This window comes from Mirounga angustirostris, unplaced genomic scaffold (assembly GCF_029215605.1).
Source record: "Mirounga angustirostris isolate CCGP_5_RB_7025 unplaced genomic scaffold, mMirAng1.0.hap1 SCAF_5, whole genome shotgun sequence".
NCBI lineage: Eukaryota > Metazoa > Chordata > Mammalia > Carnivora > Phocidae > Mirounga > Mirounga angustirostris.
The window spans coordinates 148,222,197-148,242,634 of record NW_026991713.1 but is presented as its reverse complement, the minus strand read 5'-3'; the positions used below and the strand labels follow the sequence as shown (position 1 = coordinate 148,242,634).

General features: G+C 54.8%; 2 protein-coding genes and 1 non-coding gene across 14 annotated transcripts in view; 1 reads left to right on the top strand and 2 right to left on the bottom strand.

The window, feature by feature from the left end:
• DEXI (Dexi homolog) overlaps positions 1 to 20,438 on the top strand; it is a 34,877-nt gene that overhangs the window by 9,766 nt on the left and 4,673 nt on the right. Inside the window, exons 2-4 of one of the 4 annotated variants that reach the window (XR_010411843.1) lie at positions 1,836 to 3,091; positions 12,076 to 12,171; positions 12,786 to 19,527. The gene's annotated coding sequence lies outside the window, so the exon portion shown is untranslated. Of the gene's footprint in view, positions 1 to 1,835; positions 3,092 to 5,249; positions 12,172 to 12,785; positions 19,528 to 20,438 lie in introns of those variants that run through there. The other 3 variants (XR_010411844.1, XR_010411845.1, XM_045874974.3) reach the window with 3 other exon arrangements.
• Positions 2,326 to 20,438, bottom strand: part of CIITA (class II major histocompatibility complex transactivator) — a 48,763-nt gene continuing 30,650 nt past the window's right edge. For 3 of the 9 annotated variants that reach the window (XM_064592539.1, XM_045874969.3, XM_045874971.3), the window contains 12 exons: positions 20,252 to 20,416; positions 19,439 to 19,507; positions 16,978 to 18,631; positions 15,757 to 15,915; positions 15,026 to 15,097; positions 12,071 to 12,151; positions 11,419 to 11,511; positions 9,908 to 9,994; positions 7,756 to 7,839; positions 7,506 to 7,589; positions 6,723 to 6,820; positions 2,326 to 6,252 (listed from right to left, as the gene is read on the bottom strand). In XM_064592539.1, the coding sequence (XP_064448609.1) occupies positions 6,745 to 6,820; positions 7,506 to 7,589; positions 7,756 to 7,839; positions 9,908 to 9,994; positions 11,419 to 11,511; positions 12,071 to 12,151; positions 15,026 to 15,097; positions 15,757 to 15,915; positions 16,978 to 18,631; positions 19,439 to 19,507; positions 20,252 to 20,416 (2,624 nt within the window). In that variant the 3' untranslated portion in view covers positions 2,326 to 6,252; positions 6,723 to 6,744. Of the gene's footprint in view, positions 6,253 to 6,713; positions 6,821 to 7,505; positions 7,590 to 7,755; positions 7,840 to 9,907; positions 9,995 to 11,418; positions 11,512 to 12,070; positions 12,152 to 15,025; positions 15,098 to 15,756; positions 15,956 to 16,977; positions 18,632 to 19,438; positions 19,508 to 20,251; positions 20,417 to 20,438 lie in introns of those variants that run through there. The other 6 variants (XM_045874970.3, XM_064592541.1, XM_064592540.1 and 3 more) reach the window with 6 other exon arrangements.
• Positions 12,568 to 12,640, bottom strand: TRNAN-GUU (transfer RNA asparagine (anticodon GUU)). The gene has a single exon. It is a non-coding gene; the product is annotated as a tRNA-Asn (tRNA).

The following is a 20,438-nucleotide window of genomic DNA, read 5'->3' as shown; positions in this document are numbered from 1 at the left end:
GAGTGGGTTGGGGCCCCAGGATGCAAGGACTTGGCCTGTGTCATCAGTGGGAGCCAGGGAGGGTCTCAGCAGTGAAAGGATGTGTTCCCAGCTGGCCTCTAGAAGGTGAATCTGGCAGATAGCACAAGAAACGTGGCTGACTTGGCCCCTCCTCCCCTCTCCAGCTGTGTGTCCACCATGGTTTACCTTCTTGCTTCCTTCCCTGTACCAAACTCTAGGGGGTTCTAGGGCCTGCTGTGCCCTTGTCACCAGCCTGCCCCCTATCTGGCATGCTCTTCATGGCACAGCCTTGCCTGGGCTCTGGGCTCCATCCGTCCCCTGTGCTCCCTCCTGTCGGGTGTCTTACCTTGGGCTGCGATTGCTCACCAGATTGTGTCTCAAAAGCATGGCCGCATTTATCGCGGGGTCCCCAGCACCCAGCTCAGGACCTGGCATGCAGGAGGTATGAAATTAGGTAGTGCTGAAAATCTCCAGTGGAACGAAAGCCTGGAGAACTGAGCATCCTGGACAAGTTACTTACTGTGTCTGAACCTTAGTGTCTTTGTCTGTAAACTGGACTCATAATAATGTGTCGTTCCAGGAGTTTTAGGAGGGCTGAATGACATGATACAGGTACTGCTCTGTCTCAGGTCTGCTCTCCCAGGAGCAGACCCCAGAACCAAGGTTCAAGTGCAAGTCGTGTATTCGGGAGGTGATCCCAGAACTACCAGTACGGAGTGGGTTGGTGAGACAGGAAAGGGTTCTGTCATCCAGTAGGTCACCACTGCAGCCCTGCTCAGTCCTGCTCAGGAACTCCGGGGACCAGGGTAGGTGGAGACTCAGCTGCAGGGTGCAGGAGCTGGGGTATTGACCCCCCGCCTTCCTGGTCATCACTGGTTGGAAGGCAGCTCTCGGGAGACATTGGCTCTGCCTGCACTTGCGGCCTGGGGGCCAGGCAGGCTTTGGAGGCAGGTCCCTGCAGGTGGAAGCTGCCAGGTCGGCATGCCCTGGAGGGGTGAGCGGAAGGAACGGAGCAAGGCACCCGCAGCCTCTGCCTGGGGCTCGTGGCACATAGTAAAAGCTCAGGGGGTGGCAGCTGCCTTATTATGATGGTTTCTACCTTTGCCACCAGTCCAGTGGCAGCTCTGCCTGTCACAGTTGTGTGACTCAGGTCACTTGGCTTCTCTGAACCTTGGGGAGATGCATAGTTCTCAGTAGAAGCAGTTCTGCCCCCTCGGCGCCCCTTGGAAATGGGGCGAGGGTGCATTTTTCGTTGTCACCCAGCTAGACACGTAAAGTGAAGGGTATGGGAGATGGGGACCAGCCGAGGGGCCAGGCACCGTGGGTGATGCCATGTCTTGGAGGACCAGCGCAGTGGGGCTGCTGAGTAGCTTGGCTGTGGCCACAGCCTTCCGGTAGCCTGCGAAGCATTTTCCGGGCAAGGTGGGTGGTGCTGCCAAGCCCTGCCCACTACCCGAGCTTGCTCAGCAGCCCTGGGGCTCAGATTGGCCAGCAGGCCCTGGGTGACCCCTGAGCACACTGCCCTCCTTCCTCAGGTACCAGGATCCCCCTCCTCCCTCCCGGGAATGGACCATCCTTCCTCTCCCAAGTGAAAATTGCACTGGCTGTCCCGTCCAGGGCCCTTAGAAATCAGGCAAATTCATTAAAAAAGCGTTCATAGAAGTTGTAGGACAACACGACCAGCCTGCGTCTGGGATTTCTGATGGTTCCCGAATGCAAGGGTTGGAGGAAGGCTTCCCTGCCCCGCCCCAGCCTCCTGAGGCCACCACCAAATGGGCGACGGACAGCAGGACAGTGCTTTCGTGCTGGTAACACCCCTTTTCCCTTCTCGCTAGGCCTTCTTCCCCCAAAAGCTCCGTGCCAACAGAGAGGTTTCCGTCCGGACGCAGGAGGGTGGGGCGGAGAGATTGAGACTGAGAGTGCAGGCCCAGAAGGCCTTTGCCCCTGCCCAAGGGGAAAGGCAGGGGCATCCGAGGACCTCCCCCGCCCGCAGCACCGCACACATGGCCTTGCCTTGGCTTCTGACCTTTCACAGTTGCGATGGATGTTTACAAGAACCCAGCCAGAGTCTGCCTCCCTGCTCTTCATCCCCGACTGCACCTGCTTCTCCCACTTAATCTTTTGAGAGGATACTTCAAACCGCGGACACACACGGAAGCCACTCCCAGCTTCATCTGATGCCACTGGAGACCCCAGCCCGGTCGGGTTGGGCCCGAGGCTGGCCTTAGATGCAGTGACTATTTCAGGGAGTAAGTCAGAAGGAAAAGAAGCCACAGATCGTGTCAGGGGCTGAGGGTCGGGTGTGACTTACTCCTTTCAAGTTGCTTGTTCTTCATCAAGTTGCCAGGACTGATACATCATGCCGGGAGAATGCCACGTTGCTCCTCTGGCCAGAAGTATTTTTGAAAATGTGAGTGGTATGAATACTTGAGTTGATAAACCTGTAAAAGCAATACTTAGGAGGCTGACTTCTTTCAATTAAAACATGTATGCAACTCCAGCCTGTGGGGGCCCTGCCTCTTTTTTTTTTTTTTTTTGGAAGTCTGGGAAAGGAGCCCTTAGGCAGGATGTCGCATTCCACAAAAGGTGGAAGAGTCAGGACCTCCCCAGCTTGGGACCCAGCAGGGCTGGGAGAGTTCCCCCCAAGCCAGGCTGGCGGGGGGTCAGGCCAGAAAGGCCAGGGCCAGGCTGTGGGGCGTGGTGGCCAAGGCCTAGTGGCCTTGATCCCAGAGATACGGGAGGCTTGGGTGGAGGCTCGGGTATTCCCTGCGTGCCCACAGCGCAGGGAATCAGGAAGGGAGGGAGCAGGTGAACGGGTGAAGTTGGGTCGACTTGCAGTTTCATCAGAAAATAGCCGTGATTCTCATTCTGCACAGTGCCCGATGCTTCTCAAAGCACCCTCACGTACACCGAGTTACACAAGGCACAATGTTTGGCTCCGTCGTGTGGGTGAGGACACAGGCGAGGGAGGGTCAAGCCCCCCGCAGAACTCCAGAGAAAAAAAGCCCCAGAAACCCTCGTCTTCCTGTGCTGCTAAGAAAGGGCATGAAGGGCTGTGAACAGAACACATCTGAGAGGCCCAGGAAAAGAGGTGAGCGGGCGAAGGGAGAGGTTTCTGATGGGGGAGAGGCCTGAGGGGAAGCAGGATTTATTTAGTTTATTTTTAGTTTATTCCTCTGGGCATCGCTCCCCGCCCCCCCCCCCGCCCTCCCCCCCCCCCCCAGCAAATGGCTCTCAGAGAGCAATCCCAGCACACTGTGCCTGTACCAATGGAGAGCCACCCCTCCATGGAAACTGAAAGGCGAGTTGGCATCTTGACTCCCTCCTTTACAGGGGTGTGGCCTTAGGCAAGTCCCATCTGTGAAATGGGGACAGTAATTTACATACCTCATAAGATGACTTTGTGCTAATAATTACAGAGGTGCCCCGCTGGGCTGACATCGCTCCGCATCAGGACTCACAGCTTGGCAAGCAGAGTCCACACTGGTTTGCAACCCCCATTTGCCCCCTTGTTCAGGTGCCTTTGTGCAGTGCACGGACCACCCAACCACACCACACAGCCCTGCCCAGGGAGTTTTTCTAATTTACTAAAATACAAGACTTCCCAGAGCAGGAACCTTGAGCATTTTATTGAGTAGCCCACTGTGTCTTCTACATATTTGTGGAATGAACAAAGCACATAAGCAGAGTTGTGGTGAGGATCATTCATTCCACAAACGTTTCTTGAGCACTTACTATGTTCAGGCACTTTGCAAGGTACGGAGGGCACAACAATGAACAAAGCAGACAAATGAGCTGCCCTCTTGGAGATCACGTCCTAGGACAAGAGCAGACAACCACAACAAATAAGCATGAAAACAATAAACCAATGACCAGTTTGGAGAGTGGGGGTCGGGGTGTCTATTTAATAGGATGGTCTGGTAGACCTTCCTGAGGAGCTGTCATTTAAACCGAGTCCTACAGGATCAGAAGTTGTCCAATATGAAGGGCCTAATAACATTCCAGGCAGAGGCAGGAACAAAGCACAGATTGATACATAACAAGGACAGCTAGCAAGTATTGAGCTGTATGCCAGGCTCTTGCTGTCAGTGTCTTAACTCCTTGAATCTCTGCATAGTGAAGAAGGTACTGTAATTATGCCCATTTTACATACGATGAGACTGAGGCACAGAGAAGTAATTTGCACAAGTGGTGAGCTGGGCACTGAGCCCACGTGGTCTAGCTCTGGAGTCTGCTGCTGGCCCTAGGCTGTGGTCCCTTTGAGCAGGAAGGGCTTAACGTGGTACTGGCACAAAGTCGTGGTTGCTCATTTTTACTGAACACCTACTATAGCCCTTCCACTGTGATGAGCACTTTACGGGTATCACCTTATTTAGTAAATGGTAGCTGTCGTATAAGAAGTCAGAACTACGAATAACCATGACCTCGGACTATTAACAGTTCGTCATCTCGGAACAACATCTCTGTGATGGTGCCCTCCCCACCTGGCTAAGGGGCGCTCACCCCTGTGGCTGCACACACGGGAGTCCCTGCAGAGTGATGCCCATGCTATTTAAAACCCAATCCTGGGTCAGAACGCCCGGTGCCCTTCACAGCGGGGCCAAGGCAGAAGACAACATCCTTCTCCGCAGGGACTGCCAACTCGGCAGCTGGGTCCAAATCCCTCTGATCCTCCTGACCCCTTACTCCCACTTTCTGGGAAGAGGAGGAGAGTCTGGGAACCGGCCACCAGGGCTGGTGCCACAGAGCTGCTGCCAGGAGAAAGCCAGTTTGTCCCGAATTGGGACTTCTGACCAAGCAGGCCGTGCTCCAGTAAAAATAACCAGCTGAGCTGGCAGCCCTCGGTGTAGACAGCAAAGCTTCCAGGTCCCTTCCAGGCTCGGCATGGCCAAGGCAAGATGCCGGCTCAACTAAGAAGCGGCTCCCAGGTTAGAACGCCAAGTCAGACAGAGGCAGAGGGAAATATCCCCTCTTGCAAGGCTTACGGGGCATCAACCTTCCCGAGCCCCAAATAACAAATACGCCACTAAAGCTTGGGATGCCGTAGGAAGATCCTGTCTGGAGAGACAGGACTTGGGCCACAGTGGATTCTGCCGGGGGGCCAGGGGGCGTGGGGAGTGGTAGGAGAGCCACGGCCCCTGTCCCACGGGACAAAGAATATGGAGCACGAGGTGCTATGTGACTCGAAAGGCTGGGTCATGAAAAGGATACCTCTCTCTGTGGTCTCTGTCTCTATCTCCCTCTTCCAGTTGGGGTGACCGCCCTTCAACCCAGCTGCCATGCAATGAGGAAGCCCAAATTAGCACACATGGAGAGGCTCCCCCTCTGTTGTCGGTTCCTTAGAGGAACCAAGGCTCCAGGCCCCCAGCCGGCATGGAGTCCCCGAGACTTCACGCCGCCCCCACTGACGCAGAGTGGGGCAGAGACCTGCCATGCCCACCGAGCCCAGCCCACATGACCGGCCTGGGAGCAGAATAAAGTCGTTTTAAGTCACTGCATCTTGGGGGGAGTTTGTGATGCGTTCGATAACCGAACAGTGGGCGCCCCAAAACGGTAATCACGGTATAAACTCAAACGGTGGACATGCCCGTGAGATTTAACAAGCCCTTTATAATGTAGTGAAACACAACACAAGAAATGAAGGCTGAGAGGCCTTCCCCCCTCCATTAGTGTACTGTCAGCTCTTTCCAGCTAAAGTCCAGTGTGTCTGCACCAGGCCAAGCTTTGGCCTCAACCAGGTTAGTGCAAAAACAGTGAGTCCTGCAGACACAAAGCAGTTGCCACTGAATCCCTGCCTGTCACAGTTTGGCAAAGGAGCAGGCGGGGCAGGCTGCTGGTGTCCGCAGAGCACCAAGCGTGCCCTATTAGCAGAGCAGCGTGGAGAAGTGCTTTCTCCCCAGGCCAGCAGGGACCTGGGGACGCAGGGATGGGGCCGCCCTGCTCCCCCGCTCTGGCCTGGTCACCACTGTCATGAGCGTCCCGCAGGGCCTGCCTCAGTGCTCCTGGGTGGACTGCAGCGGCCACTGGGCACCCAGCCCATCTGCCAGGGGTGCCATCGACCTGGGCCCCGCAGGGGGCCTGGAGCCGGGCCCAGGTCCATCCGCAGAGCAGGTCCTTCCCGCGGCTGGGTGGGGGCCGACCCTGAGCCGGCAGGGCTGGGCGCCAGGCTGCTTGGCTCATGGGCCCAAGAACAACTGTGTCCACAGATAACCAGTTCAAGGTCCAGCGTGGTCAGCGTCCTCAGAGAACATGCTGTGAGAGGTCAGGAGAAGGCGGGGTCAGAGAGCTTCAGGAGGGGGCCGCTGGACAAATGGACAGAGCATTGTCCAGACTGGGGATGAGAAGGAATTGGAGGAGGGGGACATCACAGGCTGGGGAGGCACAGAAGTCGGGGGACATTTGCACAGAAACATGTAGAGCAAATTCCTATGAAGACCATGCAGGGCAGGTGGCAGGGGTGGCTGGGGGGACCTCTAGGGAAGTTCTTCCCCAAACTAAGGGCTGTGGATGCCTGACCATCCCCCCACCCCCATCCTTCCCCCACCTCTCCATGCCTGGCCACAGGCAGGAGGCTCAGGGCCTAGTCCCCAAAGCCTGTAAAGACACCTCCACCAATCACAGGTGGAGGCCCCAGGTGGTGCATAGTCTCGAGGTGCTCACCCAGCAGCGCCCCCCGCCCCGCCCCACCCCCAGTTCTCCCTGTCCAAGCCCACCTCGGTTACCTCATCCCGGGCATCACGGAGCTCATCTCAGGCTGATCCGTGAGTCTAGCTGCTGCAGGTGTTCATGGACACCAAACGGGATGGTGGGCATCCACATCCTACAACAGGTATGGCGTGCAGGGGCCAGGTTAGAGGAGAGAAGGGGGCCCCAATTCTCTCCTACCACCCAGCCTAGACCCTTGGAGACTTCCCACCTGGCAGAACCAGACCAGTGTGGGGTTATAGGGATCGCAGAGGCCTAGGAGCCCCAAGACCCCTTTCTTTAGACCTGGTTCTACTACTGACTTGCTTTGTGACCTCCAAAAAGTTAGTTAGCCTCTCTGTGCCTCATTCTCCTCATCTGTAAAATGGGGCTTATAAATTCTACCCTAGAAGATATGAGGGATTATGTAGGTGAAAGTGCCTTGGAAGAATTTAAAGTACTGATACCAGACATCAGACACCATAGTGATGGGATAACACATAAGTTTGAACCATATGAAATGGCCAAATTTGCCAGGTCCAAAATAATAGAATATAAGTGATTTCATATCGTTGACCCTAATACATTGAGCATTTTCAGGTACCAGCCACTGTTCTAAGATTAATTTGAACCTCACAAAACTGCTTGGGGGTAAATATTACCACTCCCATTTTACAAAGAAACTGAGGCCAGGGTGGCAAAGTTTGCTCGTCCAAGTTCCCACACTGGTGAGGGTGAGAGCGGGGTTTGAGCTCAAGGCTCACAGGAGCTGCACCCCTGGAAAGCTGGGGGCCCTCCACCCATAGAGGGCCAAGACTTACGCCAGTGTCTCCACATGAGGGCACTTTCTCAGGCTGGCAGCTAGCTGCTGGGCCCCAGCAGCCGTGAACTTGTTATACTGGACGCTGGGGAGAGAAACCCATCCTGGGGCCTGGCCCTCACTCGGGGCCATCCAGCCCCCGACCAAGGCCACCCCCGCACTCTCGACAAGCAGCCCTTCCCAGCCTGGCAGCAGGAGACCCCACAGTCCCCCCGAGCCCCAGAGCCCTGCCACCCACTGTCCACACTCACTCCAACACCCGGAGGGACACCATGTCTGGAAGCACGTGTGCCAGGCTCTCAGCTCCCATGTCACAGATGCTGTTATTGTACAGGCTGCCAGAAACAGAGGTCAGGGCCCATGGGGATCCACGTCCAGGCAGATCCCTGCCCCATTTTACAGAGGGGCAACCTGAGGCCCAGAGACTCCTGGCCGAGATTTTCCCAAGTTCAAATCCCAGCTCCGGGGCTTGTGGCCTGTGTGACCTTTGGCAAGTTACTTAACTCCTCTGTGACTCAGTTTGCTCCTCCAGAAAATGGGCACGATAGAGTAATCGCAGGGAGGAGTAAATGAGTTCATGCTGGTACAACACCCAAAACAGAGCCCGGCACGTGAAATGACTAAATCCTAGCTGTGGTTATTACTACCCCCTGGGGCAGGGGATGAAGGGGGGGGATGGTGACGGTTATATGAGTTACCGTAGATGGCATGACCAGCACTGGGGAATACTAGGGGAGAGAAAAAACCAGAACCACTGGGCCAGCACGGGTTTCTCGGTGTGGTCACAGCTACCGTGAGCAGCATGGTAAATAAAGCGATGGGTGTACACTTGGTAACAATCATCCCTTTAACACGCCAGGTGCTCCCGAGGTTCTCATTTCAAGGCCATGACTTCGCCATGACTCAGCTTCGGGGTTACACTGCAGGGCTGCATGTAAAAGCAGCAGGTCTACACTGCAGCAAAGCAGATGAAGGTTAACCTCCGGCATCTCCTGATGTCACAGGGCCAGAACCAGGCGGAGGCTTTACAATTCCTTCCTGGGGGCAGGGGGTCTTAGAATCCAGGGGGCTTCCCCCTCCTCCCACAGACAGAGGATTCTTCCCATATTTCATCGATGCCAAGATGTACATGTTCACATCTGAATATCATTGGGATCCAGATGTGTCTGATCATCAATGAATGCCATGGTTTAATTAGCAGTGTTTTCTAAAATGTCAGTCGTATCAGATATTGCCCCCATTTGCCCCATATGCTTCTCCATTCACAATGGAAAAACTCCAAAAGCCCTCTCCGGACCTATGAAGGTCTCCCTGCATATTCTGGCCTCCCCTACCTCTCCCACCTCATTTCCCACCTGCTGTCCCTCATTCTCTTTAGCCAGCCACAGTGGCCCTCCTGGCAAAGACAGAACTCTTTCCCACCTCAAGGCCTTTGCATCTTCTGTTCCCTCCTCCTGGAATGCTTGTTCCTGAGCACCTCCCATGGAAGGGGGTCTCCTGACCTCCTTGATGAATTCAGTACTCCCCATTGTACCCTCCTGGGCCCTTGTTAGTTTCCTCCCCCGTACAAATCACTATTTAAAAATATTTTGTTTGTACATGTGCTTATCTATTAGGCAAGAAGCTTGAAAGCAAGGGAATATTTGTTTTGTTCATAGCTGAATCTCTAGTTCCTAGCACAAGTACTGGCCCATGGTTGATATTAGAGGTAATTAGATGCCCTGCACAACTCTGGGGAGTGACAATCACATAGACTATGATTTGCACAATACACAACCCATACAGCTGCACATGGTGACCCTGGCTGGAACGATAAACGGTGGATGCGTCAATAACTAGATGAACCAGATACCATCTCCCCTGGGAATGTGGCTCTGGCTGTCCTTGGCAGGGGATGAAGGCTGAGGAAGGAGTAGGAAAGCCTGGAGAGAGAAGAGAGCTGGCAAGGCTGAGCTGAAGGGCTGGGGCTCTGGTCTGAACTCCCCTCATCAGTCCTGGGACCACCAGGGAGGCAGGCTGGAAGTCATCAAAAGCAAAAAGTGCTATGCCAAGGCCGACCAGAAGGTGGCAGTGCAGGCACTGTGTGAGCTGCAAGAGCCAGCCAAGGCCGCCAATGCACGCACGGTCAGCTTCTAGAAACCATCACCACTGCACTCCAGAAAAGGCTCAGTCCTGCCATCCCCTGGGGAAAGAAGACCAATATTTACTGTGCACTAGAGCCAGGCATTGCGCCAAGCGCTTTCCATAGGCCACTGGGATGGTACCCATTTTCCAAACGAGTAAGCAACTTGCCCGGTTTGTCAGGTGCATTTCCCCAGGCCCTTGCTATCCTCTTGTGCGGGGTGGTGGTGTGGCTCTCCACCCTCCCCCAGCCCGCCAGCTTGGTGAGGGGGGCCCGCTCACCTCAGTCTGAGGAGGGACGCAGCCAGGGAGGGCAGGGCCTCGGCGAGCTTGCAGGCGCCCACGTCGGTGATGCTGTTCTGGGACAAGCTGCAGGGACACAGCGAGGGGAAGGGCTCAGGACCAAACTCTCACGCCCCTCCCCATCCGTGCCCACCCACTCCGGGGCAGAGCTGGGGAACTTTCACTTCCCCACAGGGTGGCCCGAGCAGCAAACACATGTCTGTCTACCTCGAGGAGAGTCGTGGGTAACAGGCTGATTCTTAGTAAATAGAAAGATACTGTGCCGCCCTTGGCTGCGTGGGATGTGGGGGTGAGGATGAAAATAGAGAGAGGTCATGCCCCCCACACCTGTTCTATGATTTGATATCATCCTTCTTTTCCCTTTGGACCACATTTCCCAACTAGAACTGAATACGTGTTCATATTATTTGTTTAATGGCAGGTCTGTTATTTTGGTTACTGTATCCCTGTACCTACATCAATGCCAAGTACATAGTAGGTGTTCGATACTTAAGTGGGTGGGAAAAAGACAGGAAGGAAAGGTAGGAGAGGGAGGGACAAAGAAAGGAGTGGTGGGGGCGGAGAGAGGATCTAGCTTACCCACAGCATCACCTAGAATACTATAAATTACTGGGCAAGTCTCAATGTCCTACAGTCAAGGAAATTCCAAAGTGAACCCTGCTGCCATCCCGGGCCCAGTTATGAAGCAGAGCGTGGACAGACTTTGATGATCCCCTCCACGTTCAGTAAACAATCATGCAGATCCTCCTACATCACATCCATCCACTTCCCAAAACCCAGGACAGGTGTTTTTTGAGCCCAACGCCGGGTTTGAACTCGCAACCCTGAGATCAAGACCTGAGCTGAAATCAAGGGTTGGACGCTCAACTGATTGAGCCACCCAGGTGCTCCTTTTTTTTTTTTTTTAAATAAATATTTACTATTTTGATGATAATGTTTTAGTGACACATCCTAGTCCGTCTCTCGTCTCACACCGCCCAGTGTAACTTCCTCTCCTTAAATGTTATTTACGTTCATCAGTGTGTGCTTCATAATCACGGATTTATTTGTTTGCTTGTTTACGAGGAGTTCACTGAGGTCAGGGGCTTTGTTTGTTCTGTTTAAAGCTGGGTCTGCGGGTGCCTGGGTGGCTCAGTTGGTTAAGCGACTGCCTTCGGCTCAGGTCATGATCCTGGAGTCCCGGGATCGAGTCCCGCATCGGGCTCCCTGCTCGGCCGGGAGTCTGCTTCTCCCTCTGACCCTCCTCCCTCTCATGTACTCGCTCTCTCTCATTCTCTCTCTCAAATAAATAAAATCGTCAAAAAAAAAAAAAATCTGGGTCTGCAAGGCCCGGAATGGTGGCTGCACATAGTAGGTGCTCCTTTGGTATTCGCCAATTAAATTAACAAATGAGCGTTTGCGCGTGATTCAATCAAGAAACAACTGAATGGGTGAGTGAACGGAAAAACACAAAAACCCAATGCAGCAGGAAGGGCAGCTCCAGCACTCACTTGAGAGTCTCCAGGGCCCTCAGCCGAGGGAAGGTGGCTGACAACTGCTCGACACCCTCATCCCCGATCTTGTTCTCACTCAGCGAGTCCAGGCTGTGGGTGGAATCAGACAGAGGGGCCATCAGCCCACACCCAGGAGGCCAGCCTCCTCCCACCCCCACCCCCACCCCCACCCCCACCTTGGACACACCATAGGCAAACTTTCCAGAGCAAATCTGCATCCCCGGGCGGCTGACCAGTTGGCCAGCCAGGGGACAAGGTTCTGACTCCCCACAGACATGAATCAGTTTTTTGTTTGTTTGTTTTCCCTGGGAGCCCTGTGAGCTCTGGCAACTTCCTTAACCCTCTTGGGACCACAACTGTGCAATGGGCTCCTGCTCCCAGATGGAACAGCATGGGAGCCCAGGGAGGGAAAGGAGTTCCAGAGGTCACAAAAGGACTCAACCTTTTTTATTCTTGGGCATTCTCTCATCTGTCCTCCCTTCCCTGCAGTGGGGTCATCTGGTCCTTCCCACCAACCACACTGAGGAAGCCGCAGGAGAGAGGGAGGGAGGGAGGGTAGGACAGAGAAGGTCGGTCCTCCTGTGTGCACCTTCGCCAGGGGCAGGGTTTGAGGCTATCAAAACCTGAGGGTGCCCGCGTCCATACTTACTCCAGATGCTGAAGTGAGGAAAAGGCCTCGAGGATCCTCACCAGTTTGGGAAAAGCCTGGGGGCCTAAGACAGAGCCCAGCCTAGGAGGCAAAGAGCAGAGGTAAGACCCCGAAACTGTCACGGCTCCTCAATGTGGCACCAGGGTGGGGTGGACATGTCACAGAAGGCACGTCCAGTCTGAGGCCACCTCCCCTCCCTGCCCCCCAGTGCCCTCCCTCCCTTGATCCCCACTAGGTGGCACCCCAATCCCTTCTGTTCTGGCCAGACTTCACTGAAGCCCCCCAAGAGGTAGCTTGGGCTCCTGGCCTGGGAAAGTGTTTCCCAAATTCCAGCCTGAGGACCACCACCAGTCTTGAGAAAAATGACTTTACTTATCTGCCATTACATTTTTATTTTTAAATTATTTTTTAATTTAAAAAATTTATTTGTTACTTAAAAAATAAAAATAAAATAAAATAAATAAATAAAAATAAAAATAAAAACAAGAAAATCTCTACACCCAACGTGGGGCTCGAACTCACAACCCTGAGATCAACAGTTTCATGCTCTACTGACTGAGCCAGCCGGGTGCCCCTGTGTCATTACATTTTAATAACAAATAAAACCATTTATTGAGAACTTATTATGTGCCAGGCACACGCGGGGTCCTTCACTCAGATGTCATTTCACCCTCACAACTCTGAGCTAAGGGCACTTCGTATCCCTGTTTTACAGATGGGGAAACCGAGGCACAGAGGGATTAACTAATTCACACAAGGTCTCACAGGCTGGATCAGCATTTACACCCGACTTCCAGGGGAAGAAAAATAAAGACAGTGCAGGGCTCTTTTGTTCTGCTTTTAAAATATGGTTAAACGGGACTCAACATAAAGAACTGTCTTTTATTCTGAAATTGTGTCCTTTGGAGTGTTTTTGGCACGAAAATGTTCATTCTTTGATAAAATTGGTGCCAGCAGGGGCTATTTTGCTTGTTGGAATGAACACACTTGATAAACATGAAAACATGGTAACTGCATATAGTCCTTCAAATTTACTCCAAAATATTCTCCGTCTTTGCAATCTCAAAGTCTGGGAACTTCGAGCCTCGATAAAAGGTCATGAGATGGGAGTCCAATGGCTGACTTAAACCTGGGCCCTACCACGTGGCTCCCATGGGGCCACGTGGGCAAACCCCTTCAGCTCCGTCTTGGTCTCCTCAGATTTGGCCCCTGTCTCATGAGCCTGTTGGAAGGATTACAGAGTTCGTGCATCCAGTATTGACTGCTCGCCCATGCGAGCCTGTCGCGGACAGGGCCGTGACAGAACAGACAGAAATCCTGGCCCTCGTTCGTGGAGCTGACAGTCCCGTGGGCAAGACAGATAATGAAAGAAATCGGTAAATTATCTGGTGTGGGAGATAATCAGTAATACAGAGAAAAGCACGGTGGCAGGCGAGGTAGAACTGTACTTTCAAACATGGGAGCATTTGGCTCCGTGGAAACCAGAAGGAAGGGAGAAAGTAGTGGCGTGGGCCGTGCGGATATCTGGGGAAGAGCATCATGGGCAGAAGGCGCAGGCAGTGCAAAGGCCCTGGGGCCAGACCCTGCCTATGAGGTTGGAGTCCAGCAAGGAGACCCCTGGGGCTGGAGTGGAGGGAGCAGGGAAGGCAGTACGGGAGATGGAGGAGGCCTCTTCAAGGGCTGAATCAGGACCCTGTCCCCTCGCAGAGCACCTCACGGGTTCTGAGCAACCAATGAGACTCATCTCCAGGCCACTGGGGCTTGCGTGGTACCGGGCGCAGTGGCTGGCAGTCACACACCCAAAATAGTCCTTTCCTTCCTTCCTTCTTCAGATCTTTCTTGGGGCTTCTAGCCTGCAGGTGGCTAGTCTCCTGGTTCTGGGCCATTCCACCTCAATGCTGTTGTTCCCCAGAGCACACTTCCGACCTCCATCTAGGGGCTTTTTAAGCTGAAAATAAGTTAAAGCCAGAAGGCGCCCTTGGTGATTGTTTTCACACATTTCCTCTTTCCAGCAACATTTTTATTTGTGCACAAATGTGGCACCTTGTCTCTGTTCCAAACCAGAAATGCTTGCCTTTTTCTGGGGTGCGGGGGAGCAGAGATCAGGAGGGGCAGGTAACTGGAGGGTGACCAGCTGGGGACCTTGGGCAAGTCACTTAACCTGGCTAGGCCTCGATGTTCTCATCTGTAAGATGGGAAGGTAGTGACTACCTCCCAGATCATATATAAATTGCACTGTGTGCACTGCAGGTGTTTAATAATTTTTTCCTAATTGTTAGGAGATTTTCGATCCCTAACAAAGATAGCACACGAATTTAGCTTCTTCCTTTGTTGGAACAAGAACCAGGCAAGCTTCAGCCCTTCGTTCACCTACTCCAGAGAGTCCCCATGGCCTCCCCGCCGCCCCACGGGCCACTGATCACAGCAGGGGGTAATTGTCCGTTTACACTAGACTTCAGGCTCATTGAGGACAGTGGCCTCAGTCAGTGGATTGTGTCTGTCCAATGAATGAATGGGAAGGAGCATGTTCACCAGTAAATGGGCCACTTAGCATCACACCCGAGAAGCTCCAGCCCCAGCCCTGACCAGCCGGGCCCCAGATGCTGGAAGCTGGTTTCCAAAGGGGCGAAGCAATAGGATAAGAATAATCTGGGGCAGGGGGTGGGCACCTGGGTGGCTCAGTTTGTTAAGCGACTGACTCCTGATTTCAGCTCAGGTCATGATCTCAGGGTCCTGGGATTGAGCCTCGTGTCGGGCTCCAAGCTCAGCACAGAGTCTGCTTGTCCCTCTCCCTCTGCTCCTCCTCCCACACACTCTCTCTCTCAAATAAATAAATAAAATCTTTTAAAAAAATGATTTTGGGGACCCCTCTCCATTCCCAGTGGCTCAGGCCCAGCTAATAATGCCGGGTAAGAAACCTCACGGGGACCCGAGACAATTCACTCCTCTGCTTACGCAAACTCCAGCTTCTTTAGATCCCGGACAGCAGGGAGCTCTCCAGCTGTGTCTTCCGAGGAATTCCTTGTCCTAGAGAGAAGGGGCAATGTTAGTGGGGTGCAGGCTCTTCGCCTGTCCCTGAGCCCCTACATGAGTGATTCAGGATGCCTGCCTCAAATTCCCGGGGAGGCCTGCCTTCCTTGGAGGCTATTATTGTCCCCCGTTAAAAAGAAATAGAACAGGATGTTACGAAGGCGTTCTTACGGGTTTCATGGAAAGCAGATGCTTACCAAACTCGGCCCAGGCAGCACACGGTAGGTGCTTAAACAGTGGATGAGGACAGAATAAGAAACAGCTGTTCTATAGTCAAGTTTCTCTGCCCTCTGGACCTTAGTGCTTTGCCATCGATCACATGGGGACAGTACTCGTCCTGCCTACCCTGAAAGGTGGCCATCAGTGACATTTCTGTTACTAGATGCAGAAAGCACCTCCTCAACCCTCAGCAGGGAGCTCTCTGTCTGGCTCTAGCTGAGGACAAATTGGGTTCATGATGGCAGGTTTTGAAGGGCACGAGGTGATGGGTCCTGGAGGCTCTGCCCTGCCTGCTGCAGGAGATTCTGGGCAGCCTGGGGGAGGGCACGGGATCTCCCCAAGGAGAGGAGAAGCACCAATGGTGAACTTTAATGCTGGGTCCTGCCTGTCCTCAACCTGCATGGTCTGAGCCACCTCTCATGCCCTCTCCTCCTCACCTCTGGATCTGCACGAGGTTGCCGAGGTCTTCCACATCCTTCGGGGACTTGGCCTTGAAAGGCTCGATGGTGAACTTCTCCTCCACTGCCCGGAGCAGCTTGGTCTCCCCACGCTGCTGTAGAGACTCCCACAGCCCCACCATGTCACTCAGCGAAGCCCTGCGGAGGAAGGGCCTCAGACCCAGGCACAAGAGCCGGGCTAGACCATAATGGAGGGGCAGCTCCATGAAGGAACCTCCTATCTAGTCAGACGCTTTCTGTCCTCAGCTTCATCCCTACTTCCTCCAGGAAGCCTTCCATGACCACTCCAGTTCCTAATGATCGCTCCCTTTTCTCAGCCCCCCCAGTGGTTTTGTTTCCCTTTTTGCTTTGGCTACCAGGAAGCTCAGCAGTAAATTCTTGGTTGAACCACTACAATGGTATAGGACTTTATAGCTTGGATAAAGTATATTTGGGGGGAAGGTGGGAGAAATTTTCTGCAGATTAGGCTAAAGTGATCAAACAGATCACAGAAGGATTTAAATGAGCCAAGTTAAGGAATCAAAGGGGTAGAATATGATCAGATGCAAGTTCTAGGAAGACTGCTCTGACGGTTGACTATGAAGTAGAATGGAAAAGGGAGATGGGAGGTGGGGAGCTCGAGGGGAGGCTGTGGCTTTAACCATGACAAAACAGTGGCTTGATTAGGGGATGGAGAGAAGAATACGAATTTGAGCCCAGATCAGTCTTAGATCCTAAATGTGGCCCAGTGCCTCGCACCTGTCAGACCTTCAAATATTGGTTGAAGGGGCGCCTGGGTGGCTCGGTCGGTTAAGCGCTGGACTCTTGGTTTGGGCTCAGGTCATGATCTCAGGGTCATGAGATCGAGCCCCATGTCTGGCTCTGCTCAGCGTGGAGTCTGCTTGAGATTCTTTCCCTCTTCCTCCCCCTCTACCCCTCCTCCCCCACCTCTCTAAAATAGAAAAAAAAAAATTTAATTTAATTTAAAAAAACCCACAAATATTGGTTGAAGACGCTGCCCTTCACTGGCTGTGTGACCCTGGGCAAGCCGCTATCCCTCTCTGAGCCTGGACGTCCTCATCTTAAAAAGGAAGGAATCACTTCCGCCCCCCCCCCCCCCCGGCTGCCATGCATACTAAACGAGACCCCACCGCGGTGCTTAGCACCGGGCACAGCGCCAAGACCACGGCGGAAGCCCTCTGCCCTGTCCCCTGCCCCCACCTGAAATGGGTGACGCAGCTGAGTCCCACGAGGCTCCCCAGCCCAGCGGGGTCAATGCCAGTGCTACGGAGGTCCAGGGAGAAGTCTTGGCCGGCCGCCGCCAAGGCACTGCACAGCACGTAGGTGTTGGGGGGTGTGAGCCGGGTGCCCAGGAAGGAGAGGCGGGCTGGAAGCCCCTGCACCACGTGCTGCCAGATCGCGGCGTCCGTGGCCTCATGCGCACAGTGCAGCAGTTCCAGCAGCCGCCCGGCCCGGAGCGTCCCTGGCTGCAGGCCCTTCAGGTACCTGCTGAGCACCTTCTGCTTCCTGGCCCCCACGGCGGCTGCAGCTGGCCCTGCCAGGGCTCCGAGGCAGTCGGCGTGAGGCTGGAAAAGCAGGCCAGCCAGGAAGCGCGGCACACCCTCCAGCCAGTTGTCATAGGGCCTCTTCTTCCTCGGGGTCAACGCCAAGTACTGCGGCAGCTCCTTGTCCTTGATTTCAGTGCTCAGGGCCAGCCACACGGCCCCCAGGAAGCACTGCAGGAGGAAGCTGGAGAAGGCCAGCTCCACGTCCGGGGCGCCCGGGATGGGCTGCACCAGGCCTTTGGCCACGGCCCAGGCCCTCACGGCGGCCGATGGGAACTGGCTGTCCTGCAGGGTGCCCCGGTGTCTGCGGCCCAGCTCCCAGGCCAGCCTGGCCAGTCCTGCCAGGGCCTCCGGGGGGCTGTCGCGGGCTGCGGGGCCCAGCAGGCCCACGTAGAGTCCTGTGAGCGTGGAGGGCAGCTCAGCCTTGTCACCCAGCTGTAGGAGGGCCTCGGAGAGCCGGCACACGGCCCGGCACACGGTGGGGCTGTGGCTGAGGCTGAGCAGGAACGGCTGGCCCTGGAGGAGGGCCAGGGCTCGCTCCTGGCATGCAGTCGCCCCAGCGCGCTCCAAGTAGCGCGTCACGTAGGTCTTGGCCTGCTCGGCTGAGAAGCCGGCCACCTCGAACAGGACGTTGGCCTTGCTCAGGCTCTGGGCCAGGCGGCCCCAGGGCCGGGCCGTGAGCAGCAGGGTGCAGCCTCGAAGCAGCTTCCGCTGGAAGAGTCCGGCCAGCAGCCCGCGGAGGGAGTGGGGCTCTGTGGACACGGGTCCGCCCGCGCTGTGCAGGAGGCCGTCTTGGGCTTCAAGCCCCTCGAAGGCGTCCAGGATGAGCAGAACCCGGTCGGGCCGCCTCAAGATGTATCTGAAGACCTCCTCGTCCACAGGCTGTGGCTGGGGGCCCAGGCAGAAGAGCAGATCCTGCAGGCGGTAAGTGTCCCCTTTGGCGTGGTCCAAACAGTGGCAGGGGAAGTAGAAGACGAAGTCATACTGGGGCAACTGGCCGCAGGCCCAGGCCCGGCTCACTTCCCGGGCCCAACGGCTCTTCCCCTGTCCTGCTTTGCCCAGCACGGCGATCACCTGCGTCTCCCGCGGCCGCCGGCAGTCCCCGGCAGCCCCCAGCACCTCGGCCAGACCCCCGCGGGCCAACTGCCTCTCTGCCCAGTCCGGGGTGGCCAGCTCCCTCTCCTGGTTTTTGCCACTGCTCCTCTCCAGCCGTGCTTTCACCAGCTCCACCTCCACCAGGATGCCTTCCGGGCCGGCGAGCTCAGCCTGGTACTTGTCCCGTAGGGAGCTGCAGAACTGCTCCACACTCTCTGCAAAGGCCCAAGGGTGGGTGTGTGTGTGCGCGCGCGCGCGTGCTGTGCGGGGAGGGTGCTAGCGCCACCACGAGGCCAGCCCGACCACCAGCTGTGCCAGTCAGTCCCCACCCACTGCCTTCTTTATTACTGCCTCTCTCAGTTACGCAGACATTCATTCATTCACTCATTCACTCTCACACCTGTCATTCACCTGTCTTCTTCCTTGTTTATCTATCCGCCCCTTCATTTACTCACTAACCCCCTTCTGCTTTTGCTCCCTCACTATAGGAAGGCCATGGGGTGGGGGGCAGTGTTAAGGTTTAAGAGAGTGGAATCCATGTATCTGGTTAAAATCCCAGCTCCACCGCTAATTACTGTGATAATTAGTATCACTGGGATGCCCCAGGAGTCCCTCATCTGCAAAAGGGGGATAACATTAGGGCTGTTTGTGACATGCATGATTTAATATATCTGCTTAGAAAAGCACGCGGAACGGAGTAAGATTTAGGAGCTCGGTCATCCTCTCATCATCTCATCTCCCATCGCCCCTGTGCCCAGAGTCAGCCCCCTCCTTCATCCATCTCTCCCCTCATTCATTCCCTTGGGCTGGAAAACAAGGTGCCAACACCTGGTGTGGGCTTATGAGGGCAGGACCTCAGCACATGTGACTTGCTCATAGAATCAAGTGAGCAAGTGAACGGATGCATGAGCAAGACCACCAACAGAGAAGGGCTGAGTACGTGTTGAGTGAGTGAGTGAAATAGAAGCAGACCCGGGCTTCCACCTCCTGCCCCAGGGCACAGAGAGTCCACCACCACTTACCAGGCCATTTCAGAGGCTTGCTGGAGACCTCGTGAGCTGCCCGGCTTTGGGTAGGGGACATCTGGTCCTCTGGAGATGAAGAAGTTCAGGTGAGGGGCCTGCCTGGGGACCTTCCTGCCTCGGGGACATTCAGTCCTCCGAGGCTCCCAAAGGCAGAACCAACGGGGGCGGGGGGGTGGCTGGGTCTTCCCCAAGACAACAGTCATAAGGTGGTGACCTGAGGCTGTATCCTACTCAAAGAGGCTTTTAACTGGACCAGCTGTGCTTTATTATTATTTTTTTAAGATTTATTTATTTATTTGACAGAGAGAGACACAGTGAGAGAAGGAACACAAGCAGGGGGAGTGGGAGACGGAGAAGCAGGCTTCCCGCTGAGCAGGGAGCCTGATGTGGGGCTTGATCCCGGGACCCCGGGATCATGACCTGAGCTGAAGGGAGATGCTTAATGACTCAGCCACCCAGGCACCCCTAACTGGGCCAGCTATGCTTTAAAAATTTTCACCAATGTTTTAAAAATCACAGTATCTATGTAAAAACTGAGATTTGTAGATTCTGCTGACAAATCAGAAGATCTGGCCACACTGGGTCTGGTTTCGTGCTGGGTGGCAAGTAGCTGAAGGCCAGTTGTCCGGTTTAGGTGGAACACGTGTTCTCTCATGCCTTCCACTCCCTGGAGACCCCCCCTACCTTGTTTTACCCTTAAACGCAGCCTGCCTGTCCCTGTGGGTGGCCTGGTCTGTGAACCTGATTGAGATGATTCCAGGGCCTCCGTCCTGCTTCCTGAAACTCTCACCGGCCCCCGAGGGTCCTTACCTGTCGTATTTGCACGGGAGGTCAAGGCTGGTTCTGGCATTCCAGGAAGGTCAGCTGCAGACGGGGCAAAGGGGCTGGTGGAGCCGGGCCGATCTGGGAACTTGGGGAGGCTCTGCACAGCTGGGCCACTGGAAGGAAGCACTTGGCTGGCCTGGGGCATCTCGCCTACATTGGGACAATGGGAAGG